At 32.7% G+C, this 12,349-nt stretch overlaps 1 protein-coding gene across 1 annotated transcript; it reads right to left on the reverse strand.

The window, feature by feature from the left end:
* Positions 1-4,623: 4,623 nt before the first annotated feature.
* On the reverse strand, positions 4,624-11,897 carry LOC129231458 (uncharacterized). Its single transcript, XM_054865784.1, has 3 exons — positions 11,851-11,897; positions 8,247-8,636; positions 4,624-6,406 (listed from the first exon to the last, which is right to left on the reverse strand). The coding sequence occupies exons 1-3, from the start codon at positions 11,857-11,859 to the stop codon at positions 6,074-6,076; spliced, it is 732 nt and encodes a 243-aa protein (XP_054721759.1). The 5' UTR covers positions 11,860-11,897; the 3' UTR covers positions 4,624-6,073.
* Between the last annotated feature and the right edge of the window lie 452 nt (positions 11,898-12,349).

Here is a 12,349-nt window from a genome sequence, read left to right on the forward strand (position 1 = left end):
CGATTTTCATCCATGAAAAAACCCTCTTTTGTATAAGAAGCATTGGGCATGGAATCCATGCCCAATGCTTCTTATACAAAAGAGGGTTTTTTCCGCCTCAAATTCTTATCATATTGCTAGAGAAACAGCCTGTAACCATCACTTCGAATAATTTGCCATAATTTTAATAAGAAAATCTTAATTTCTTGTTTGTTCGTTTTTTTTTTTTTTTTTACATATAACCCTGACAAAAAATTAATAATGAATTTTTGAAATCCGGTTTAGAATTATTCTAAATTATTTATCCTTTATCCACTACAAAAGACATTTTCTGGTTCTTAAATACTTCCGGGTCAACAATGAGACATAAAACGTAAGTTTGTTTCAGGCGCATGAGGCATTCTCTTTACAATAATAGTACAATTCGAATCGGAGAGCTTTGTATTTTGTTTGCAATTTAATAATTTCCATCCATGACGTGTTTATTGATTCTCTATTTTTTTTTTTCCGTTTGTTTGCTTACTATAAGCTATCAATGTTTTATACATAAACAATTCCTGAACTGTTTTTAAATATTTTGACTACTTCGTCTAGCAAAGGACACAAACAAGCCTTTAAAAAAGTTCTAATAATAAAGAAAAGTTACTATTACAGAACAAGCTAACAAGCTTAGTTAAAATAATGTTTCAAAAACTGCTTTCTATCTGCAATTTCAAAGGAAAGAGACTTTTTTTAAAAATCATTGATCCAAGTGCAACAGAGTGGACATTCAGCAGTTCAAATTAACTGTCGGAAAAAAAAAGAAAAACACTCTACCTTAAATACTGTTTAAGGCTTTCACGGACGGCGTCAATATGGGGAGATAACATTTCTGGGCTTATTGGCCGTAGTCTAATTGGAATCTCACCAAACTCAAACCACTGATGATGGCTGCAGCAAAGCAAGCCGAAACGTCTGGAATTTCTACTCCAATTAGACCGCGGCCAATAAGCCCGGAAATGTTATCTCCCCAACACTCTACCTTGTTTGTAGACTGTGGAATTCATAGTGGTTAACTAAACACAGTAATACTACACTACTTAGACCTTTAAACTTAACCACCTTCAATTACGACCTTGTTTATCTTATTTTCGAAATGACTGAAACAGAGAGCAAAATATTAGTTATTGAAAACGTTGGATCATAGAATATGTTAGGCACACAGAAAAAAAGAAAAAAAAATCTAAAGAAGTTGCATTGCTATAACTAATTTTATGTGAAAGATGCGATTTAACTCTTATTTTAAAGGGTTATTACATCTTCACGATTTTTAGTCGCAATTTAAATTTTGATACTTTGAAACCGGAACACCTGATATTTTCATTCTTTTTCCCAAACAAAATAATTTTAAGCCCTTCATAGATTACTTATGAACAAATCATTGATATTGCTGACACGTGTTTTGGTGTTTCAAGGAACCCCTTTTATAAATGCAAGGAAGTGTAAGCATTATGATGAAAAGTCATCAGATCTTTTCTCCGGTGATTTTGTATGCAAAAGCTCACACTTTATTGCATTGTAAAGGTGTTCTATAAAACCCCGCAGTAATCTGCATATGCAAATTTTATACATTAAAATGTTGTTATATCTTATTTTACTTTTCAAACTTTTCAAGCATATAGGTATTTGTTGAATTTTTAATCCTTTGATACTTGATTACACACTATTAACTTTAGAACCAATAAAAATGATTAATTGGTGGTAATCATTAAAGTTGATTTAAAAAAAATCGAACGGTTATGGTTTTCACTATTTTCCTGAGAATTACCCGTATACATGCATTTGTTTACTTTTGTCTGTACACATTATCAAGACTGGATATATATTGGTCGACCCAGAGTAGTTTGTAATTTCTCCTTTCGGACACGAGAAAAAGGGTTAACGCGAGGTGATATTTTTGAAAATATTTGCTGACGATCGTTTTGAAAACAATTTTCTGCTTTGTCACTTTCATTCAAGATTGCTAGTTTTTTTTTTTGTTTTTTTTTCAAGATACGTATTCCTGTTAAATATATTCCTGTTAAATACGTTTTCAGTCTCTAAAAACAATCCTTCCGAACAGTTAAATTTTACAGCGTCACGACAAAAAAAAAAAAAAAAACGAATTTATGCACATTGCAGAAATTATACAGATCATTAGTAAAATCCTTGAAAACTGTTACAAACTGGCGCGGAGAAATTCAAAACTCTCAGATATAAAAGGATTAACGATACACAGCCTTGTAATCGTTTAATTTTATGCATTCTCTTGTAATAGAATTTAGAATTCTTCTTTTATATCCAGAGAATTTTCACTATTTGTTCAAGGACACTCTAATAAATTTTCTTTTTTTAATGCTTATGTTTTTCCCTCATACTTTTCCCGATGGGCATGGATTGTGTTCTAATATCTTATTTTGCTTAAAGCTAAGAACAATTTGTTACTACTTTCTAGATTTTAAAGATTTTTCTTCTTCAGCTTTAGATATTGAACCCAGATCATTGTTAAGGAATGCTTAATTTGAAAATAATTAAAAGCATCGATAAGCTTTTCCGTTTTGAAACTCGTTCTAACCTTGGTGTTGGATACCGCTGCTGAAAATACATTTCGTTATCAGTCAGATTAGTCGTTTTCAAAGAATGATTTTTCCCAACCTCAGACTTATATCGTTTTATTTCGTCGTGATTCGCATGATTTAGCATCACCATTTATAGCTTTTAACACACTTACTCTGTCTTGGGTTGGTGTGATATTTCTCAATCGTTGACAGAATCAGAAATTAATTATGGTAATTAGGAAATTAATTGTTAAACAAGTTAACAAATTAATTCCAAAACTGAGCTAATGCAAGCATGGATTTGAAGATTTTGGCGTTTTGAAACTGATCAAATAATGCAGTTTTTGGCAACTTTCCTTGAATCTCGTCATCAATTTAAAACATAAGCGACCATGTGTAATTTTAGAGGAGGCAAAGACACTTTAAAGGTTTTAAAGCTTTTGTTTAAATATATTTTTTACCATTCTACCAGTTTCCTACTGACTTTTAACTAACTTCCTTCTTACCTGATTTCGATGAGGATTTTTCGGATCTGTTGTTCTCATAACAATGGGTATTTTTAGGGAACATTGACCTACTTTAATGGGGGTTTTGAACCACTGTTTTCCTTATCATAATGTTAGACATGCTTTACAATAATTAATTGCCTTTAAGAAGAACATTATTCTTTCAACCCCAATGTAAAGGGGATTCATAATTTATTAAAAAAAACAAATCTGTTAACTAAAATACATTGTTATAGTTCTGAAAGTAACTGTATGAAAGTAAAGTTTGCAATTAAGTGAAAAAAGTATTAAAGCGTAAGTAAGTTTCATGCAAGTGAGTTTTTATTAACCGTTACTCATTAATGGTTTTCGTTGAAATGTTTTAATATTTATGCACACTGTTGATGTTCAAAATTGTCAGTGGTAATATATATAGGGGGACTAGAGCCCCCTCCTGCCTTTCCCTTTATGGGGACCCACGATTTAATAGCATTATTAAAAGTTATTTTCACCAACTAGGGTCAGACGGGGCAATTGTGGGTCAAAATACCATACCATCTTAATATTTTCTTAAGTATAAAAGATAAAATGATTTAATTTGGCATGGTGCAAGCTTAGACAATTTAGAAATTATTCAAATAATCCCTTTACGTAAAATTACATTATTATTTATTTTATTTAAATTTAATGAGTGATCAAGAATTACCCTGGATCGGGGCAATTATGGGTCACAAATGGGGTAAATATGGGTCATCCCCTTTTTTTAATGTAATCTATGTCAGAAGTAATTAACTACTCAAAATTATCATTTCTTAGCTCATTACTCTAGCACATAACCATCTATAATCATACACGCCTCACTACAGCCGTCTATTTATATTCGATTCGATCCGCCGTTCATAGGGCGCTGCTCAGCATACGCATGCGCTACCGGCCTGCAAGTCTAATCATTTGTATATCATGCCCTATTTTTATTTCCTGCAATTTTCAGCTCACTCGCGTAAGTCCATCACGGTGTTGCAATTTTCACAAACAGTGTATATGTAGAGGTAGAGATTACTTTTTATTGAAACGGGAGTTTTGCTTTTTGGCGTCTGCCTTAAGTACGATGTTACTAATTGATGTTGTTTACGCACCAAGACCCACATTTCAAATTTTTTCCGAAAAGGGGGGGGGCAAAGGGTGGATACTTAGTGCAAATTTCATCGGGCACAACAAAACCACTTCCGTTTATACGAAAAAAAAAATCAATCCCGGGGGCGGGGGAACTGACCGTTTCCTATCATTGTGGTTTGTACGTACTCTCAAAGAGAGAGAGAATGGAGAAAAAACGATATCGAGGTTCTTTACACGTGAAAATTACTTTTAAAACATAGGGGGGACAAACTGGAGACAGATCAAAGTTACTCAGAATGACTTAAAATTGCGCTTACTCTCATTCAAAGATAAATATCCTTGCCTAACTTGATGACTACAATTGTACAAGAAAACAAATCATATTATGCAAAATATAACTTTATTCAAGCAAAAATTGTTAACCAACATTTACCATAAAGTTCATGATAGCAATAAATAAGAAAATAAATAAATAATGAATGTACATAAAATCAATGAACCTAGAATTTCATACAAACTCTTTAACAACACAGTTTTTTGAATATTCATAAAGTACATTTGCTGAAACACGTAAGCTTTGTAACTAATTTTCAAATTTGGTATCACGTCAACTTTCTCTTAAAAAAGTATTATATTTAAGAGTTGAATCTTAAATTACCCGTTTTTTAAATGTACGATTACTGTGCAATTTTTTGGAATAGATTATTTCGGAATACTTTTAGAATACCTATAATTATTCTATAGATATGCATTAAAAGTTGGTTATAAATACAAATTAACTATTTTCGTATTTTGTACAAACATTTTTTGGCACAAATCTCCGTGTTAATAAACTTTCTTTCCACCTCGTTCTGTTTGAAACGCTTTTTCTCTTCCACGTAAAAAACTTTTCTTTCAAAACGCAACTTCATCAATTTGAAGTCATGTCAATTGAATGACAATTGATATCAATTTGATGAGTTAAAATTAGTGAATTATTCAATTGAAATATTGATTCATTGCATTATTCAAATGAAGTAATAATGATCAGTCCTCCTGATAAACATTCTCCTTTGTTTCTGTTCCTTGGAGCAACAACAACCTATGTCAAATTTTGACCAAAAAACCTTGATAGAAATTTGTACACGAAGCAATAAACGTTTCGATGCTGTTGAACAACCTATGTGATGCAGCGCTCTAGCATTGAGTTATTGTTACATTTACCTAAACCCTATAATCTTAGCTTTTTCAACAATCAGTTATTTTACTCCGAGCCAAAACAAGCAATGTCATTTGCAAATCAAGAATAATTAAGATATTTAAAAATTATGTGCAGTCCTAGTGCAGCATGAGGCAATAATCTCTTGAAATGTTAAATATTTCGCTGAATCGGACATGAAAGTCAGATAGAGTCAAGAAAAAATATTGAACTTTACGACCATTTTTGGCAAAACTGTCATTCGTTGTTGTTGTTGTTCTAAAGCACTGATTTTCCCAATAGCTCTTAATGATTTATCCTAAGCTTTCTTTTAGTTTATTAACGTTAACCTCATTCTAAAATATTCGAAAATGGAATCAATGTTTCTGAAGGACGGGAACAGTTTCAGTATGAGGTTAAATGGTTGAGGTTCAGTTTCAGGTTAAACCTGAATAATTTTCCTAAACGTCAGCTTAGGGGCAACTTCAATCAACTTAAAGACTGTTGTGACTATGTCTGTTGTGACTGCAACAGTCATATCAGTTGAGTGTCATATTCATAGAAAAATCGGTAAAATATTTGGTTTTAAGCATCGTCATATTGATATCACATAAAAGTTACTTTAATTGCGAATGCAAATGTTATTTCGTGGATCACCGCCATCACAGATTCCTACTGATCGAGCGTCAACAGAACGACTTCATGTGTTCTTATGAGTGCTATTACTTCTTTGTGGAAATTCATCCAGTGTAAGGGGACATATCTTCGCTGGTATGACCCCCATGTTGCTGTCTTTGGAGGGCACTCGCCCCATAGGGTCCTGCTGAACCGTATCCAACGAGTCCATTGGGCAAGAAGGTCTGACTCTTGCTGTTACCGTAGAAGCTCTGTTCTGCTGGACCTCTTGCAGTTTCTTCTCCTTCTGACACCATGAAGTTGGGGGATTCTCCATCGTCCCTGAGAAAGGCCTGTCCTTCTGTTCCATGGTAAGAAAATCCGGCTGGCAAGATATCCCCTTGACCACCCTGGGGCTTGCGCGCAGTTTCTCCGTAGTATCCACTGTTTGCTGGGCCCTAAAAGGAAAATAACATAAAGTACATGGTTAGCGTAAAAGAATATTCTGGTAATAAAAATTTATATTTCATAACTTATTACACTTAGCACTATAAATGATACAGAAAAATAGAGATACAATCTAAGTTTCTTTTCACTAACAAATGTTTGATGTGTGAGCCTTTCATAACGTGACACACATCCAACCTGTATTCTAGTTCGTTCCATACATTTTGGAGTGTTTCATTGTCAATTTTTCGTAATGCTACACATATGCGATCTTTTAGTTCTTGCAATGTTTTAAGCAACGCTTGTGTATAAACACTGTCTTTGACAAAACCCCATAAAAAATCACATGGGATTAGGCCTGGAGATCTGGCTGGTCAACGCATAAATGGATCATCATCATTACCTGCATGGCCAATTCAGCGTTGCGGAACGCGCACGTTTTAGTAATCATGTAAGTTCAAAAAAACGTGGAATTTTTGTTTTTATCTATCATTTATAGTGGTAGTGTAATAGTAAAGCTGGTGGTAAGTGTAATAGTTTATGAAATATAATTTTTTTTAACCGCTATATGTTTTTATTATAAACCTGTATTTTAGCTTTAAAGTATCTTATCCAGTGGTGAGTCATATTAGACTCATAGCAGCAATTTTGTTAGGAAATCACTCATACAAGATCAACAGCTACATCTTATTAAAACCCAGAGTGTGGTACTGTGAGTTGTTGTGCTGACAAGATTATAATGTAGTTGTTTTAAGAACTGTATGCACTGATTTGTTAACTGAACAGCGACTTGCAGCTAACATGAAAATGGCACAAAAATAACGCTTTTCTTTTCAACTCCATTTTCTGCAACTCCAGGAAATGTTGAAAGGTGTGCACATAGCATGCCATAAAAGCTTTCACTGTAGTAAAAGAAAAAAGCCTCAAATCCTTACATATTAAAAAAAAATCTTTGTACTATGCAACCTTATAAGTTTTTTCGTGGCCATCCAGTGATCGGAACATTCTACGAGACTTAAAAGCTTAATAGTGTGCAATTATTTATTTGAAAAAAAAAATATTTTCTTAATGACATAATATTGTACAGTTCACACTGACACAGTATAGGTTACAAACTCTTCACTGTAATTGGTTTTTATGTTCATTTTCACATTAGTTTTTTTTTCTCTTGTCTCTTGTTCTTTGTCTCTTTAAATATGACGCTTTAACTGCATTTTTGCTCGCTTTCATATGTTCCCCAGGCCCGTTCTTACGTGCCCCCAATAGGGGCACACGTTAAAAGGCCTGGGGGTACACATAAACAATTGAAGACATTTTTTAAAAGTATCATAACGTAAAAAAATAATTGTTTGAAAATTTCAAAAAACTCCACGACACAATTATATCACGGGGATATTTTTGCGCTGAGAAATTGATAAGATTTCTTGAAAAAAAAAAAATATTAAAAAAGATTGGACACATGTTCCTCCATTTCTCCTACTTGTGATTTTTTCTTTTTTCATTTAATGTGTGCTCATAGAAAAGCTTTAGAAACAACCGAAATGAGGTTTTTTTTATTAGGTTTATTTTTGATTAGTTTAAGAAAAACTTAATTCTTTTCTTCTTAAGACGTTTAATTACACAGTTTGCTATCACGTTCAATAAACGTTTTGGTTTCGCATTAAATGCATTTTTCATGGTATAGTCATTTTATTGATTTTCTAATAAAAGCAAAGCATATACGTGTATTTGGCACTTCAAAAAGTTATTTAACACACTGGGAGAAAAAAAAATATTGCTCTTAACATCATTAAGATTGCCATTCCCTGATCTGAACTGTCGTGTCAAAATTCAATGAAAGGTATCACGTACCTGAGAAGGAGCATTGTAAACTCCGGATCCGTAAGAAGGTGCTTCCAGATATCCGGAAGGTACTGCATAACCACCTTGCCCATACTGTGCAGGATTTGCAGCCGGAACGCTTCCGGGAGCTCGGTATCCGACATTTGGAGCATTGTATCCGGCAGGCTGGTAAGCGGGGACTTGTGCGGCTCCTGCACCGAATTTAAGGTAGGTGTTGGTGCCGGACTTGGGATCTCCGATCGAGTACGAGAATCCATCGTCCTTCTGGTTGAAGGTCACTTTTACATTTTCCTTGCCCACGTTTTGACTGTAAGAGGGGGAGAGAACGCCCAGTCCTATGGAAAAGGGCTCGTCATCTGATTGTGCGCTTGCGCAGGCCAGGACAAACAGTACGAAGACCTGTAAAAGAGTTGAAACACATTAGGTTGAAATTTATATCTTGATAGAACTGCAAAAATAGTAATACGGATCGTTCTGGAGGTTCGATTAAATCGTTTTTATTTTCTTCACATGAATTGCGTCGAAAAGAAAAGGAAAAAAAAAGAATGAACTCAAACCATAAACGCTTTGCAACCATGATGGCAAAAACTAGTCTCTAAATAAATGATAAAACCAACTAGCTTGACTAATTATCGTCGTCATGTTAATCTGAAAAATCAAACTATCATCAACTTCTGCTAAGTGAGAATAATAAGCAATTAGTAATTGCTCTAATATATATCATAAATGCTAATAGATATATGCAGCAAAAATGGCAAAATCTTACCTTATTGTATGTTACCTAACTCCATTTTTTTTCCTACAGAGAGATGATTTGTTACAATTTCATTGTTTTCTTAATTCCTCATGATTCATTCAATTTTATTTTCAAAATTAGCAGGGAATTAAATTGGAACCATTCAAGAAAATCGTCCTCTTATCCGAAAATCAATAATTAATGCAATTGGTTTCAAAACACTGAATTTGTCCTTTGTCTCTTAGTGCACAGGTGGTTGGTGGTAATCCGCTTGCAGATGTGGAAGGCAATTGCGTATGTTTTAGATCGTTTCTTCGACTTCAGGTTGGATTTCATTTCCTATATCATTTAAAGAAACGTGTAATCCAAAACTGATTTATTTATTTATTTATTTATTTTTTTAAAGAAGAAACGAAAGAAAAAGAAAATGTTTAGATGCTTAACACAGTCACGCCTGAAAGGGAAACCTGCTTTCAAGCATGAAATGACTTGATTTTCAATTGTTTCAAAGGAGATGAGAGTTCATTTCAAACAGGAAGGGGAGCTGCAGTGCCTACTTTGTTGGGAAAAGTGCGCTGTCCGAGTTTTACAAATTAAATTTGTTTGTACACAATAAGAACTGAGAAGCAAATAAAAATGAATCAATTAACAATTGGAATTTAACTGCATATTTTTCATTCAAAGTTTTTGACGGTAAAAGTTCTGGTTTCACGCATTTAATTATTTTTAGATAACGAAAAGATATTGTGAAGTATGCTTTAAGAAATGTTTAGTTTGGTAAAGAAAATTGTGACTTAGTTTAACAGTCGGTTTATTTGGGATAAAACTTTCCCGGCCGATGTGGAGGCCCAGATGATGTTTTATTCCAAAGTTATGCAAATTGAAAAAAGTTTCTCCTTCTTTCAGTTAATGATACAGTGAAATTTTGGTGGCTTTACTGGAAGTATTACTTGTTACTGGTATTTAATTAGTTTATCTGTGTCGGTGAAGTTACAAAACTATTACTTTTTTTGTTACTGATGCTTTAACAGCTCCGTTCTAGATTTGTTTTGTGAAGCTATTATTTACTGTTACCGGAATTTTAATCATCTCAGCTAAACCGACTCTATTATGAAATAATATTTCATTTACTGTTTAACGAGTTCAGCTTTCAGGGGTAGACTGAAACTATTACTTCTTGTTGCTGAACTTTATTCATTCAGTTCTGGTGTCAAAACTGAAATAACTTACTACTAATTGATACTGTTATTTAATCAATTCAAATGAGAACATGTGAACTTATTACGTGTTGTTATCAATGTTTAATTCACTTTAATAAGTACTGTGAACCATAGCCTTATTATGGGTATTTATTCATTTCAGTCTTGCTGATTATAATATAAAGCCTTTATAACGGATATTTAAAAAGTTCAACATGATCTCGATTACGAATCTATCACATATTGCTTCATAGCACTAGACTGGAACTATCATACCTTGTTGATTATACTTATAAAGTGCCGGATCTACGATTTTTCCGAACCGGGGCTGAAAAAAGAAATTGTCTACCTTACCCATCTTCCTTCACGTTTTTATATCTAGTTTCAATGAAAATAACACAGAAATAAGGTAATTTTTCGCTCCTCCCCAGAAGTTGTCATTCGAGGTAAGAGCCCCAGCTTGCTCTCCCCTAAATCCGGCACTATATTTATTAATTCAATTCTGATGACAAGATTGTGAAATAGTCGTCTTGTTACTGACATTTAATAAATTCAATTCCTTTCTAGTTAACTTTAGATCACTTTACTGAAAAGAAAGGGGTGGAGGAGCCCATAAGTGAAATTCATTCCTTATTATTCTGGATCCATTGTTTATCTACTTTCTGAAAATATCGGAATCACTGGATTAAATATTTATCCTCTATGTAAAAGTGTTCCGGAATACATCACAGATAGTTAAGCAAAGATAGAGAGAGTGAGAGAACTTCAACTTAGGTTTCTAATGTAACTGACATTTTTCTTTCACTTTCTGTCTAGTAATTCGTCCAGTTTACCAGAAGTTATTTTTGACAACAAACTCTAAGCAACTAAAGTGAATGTAAAACATTCCTTTTGAGTTTTAAGAACTTCCTTTTTATATAAATTAGATTCTTTCTCTTCCACTCTATTTTTAATTGCTGTAAAATACTTTCAGGCATGAGTAGTTATATTTTTCAACCGGAACTCCAGATATTGTCGTTCAAAACATACATAAAAGCACTAAATGTACTTAGTATTCTTATTTAAAAGCTTTTGAAAATGCTTTTAGTCAAAGAAAATAAAAGCTGTAATAAAAGCTACACTTGAAACATAAATTTCAGATATGGAAATACATTTTGCATATAAATAAAAAAAATAGGAATTTTTCATTTAGTTAAATAACAAAAAAGAGCATCTAAAAATTTAGAATTTTTCTGATCGCAAAACACTTGCTTTCTTTTAGTTCAAAGTTTTTTTGTTTTTTTTAATCATTAAAACTGCATCCCATAGTATCAATTGCATCTAGAAAAAATAAAAGTGCAAATAACAAAATTAATAAAAGCAGTCCAAAAAAAAAAAATAATTTTTAATTTTTAGTAAAACATTATTTTGTGAAATAATTCAAATACAAAACATAAAACTCATAAGATGTATGAATAAGCATTAGTGAAACTAATATTAGAAGTTAGTGTATATATATATATATATATATATATATATATATATATATATATATATATATATATATATATATATATATATCGATTTCAAATAACTCGACTAAAAAAAATAATATGCATCAATTTAGAATTTACGATCATTGTGAAATTACTCCAACACATAAATAGAAACATAGAGAAACAGAAGTGCTAAATCTTACTTTAAACATGGTGTCGGAAGTTGATATTCCTTTCAATAAAATATATCCTCGTCTGTGGAATAAACAAATAATGATCTGCAGATTATTTTCTTCCACGGTTTTATAGTTTTTCCTTCGACGGTATGCCACGGTGCTTGCCCAAAACCGGCCTTTACAATCTTCGAAGGTGTTTCCAGCAGAAACTGACCTCATTTCGAGTCGCAAACTTTTTTCTTTCCAAAACCAGGTAATAATACTAAAAGCCATTGAAGGATTTTCCGCTAACGGAATCTCATTTTTGTTATTTTACGAGACTGAGTATTTAAACTCGTTTTGTTTACATCAATAGAAATGGTGTAATTAAAGTATGGAGCGGCAAAAAAAAAAAAAAAAAAGCTTCGAATTCAATGAATCTTTGGCTGAATGATAGCGTGATCCTCTCGACTTATATAGGGTTAAGAATCTGCCTGGAAATTATTTCAATTTTATGAAGTGCATATGTTTCTGCTCCGGAAAAAAC

This window comes from Uloborus diversus, chromosome 1, assembly GCF_026930045.1.
Source record: "Uloborus diversus isolate 005 chromosome 1, Udiv.v.3.1, whole genome shotgun sequence".
In the NCBI taxonomy this organism is placed as follows: domain Eukaryota; kingdom Metazoa; phylum Arthropoda; class Arachnida; order Araneae; family Uloboridae; genus Uloborus; species Uloborus diversus.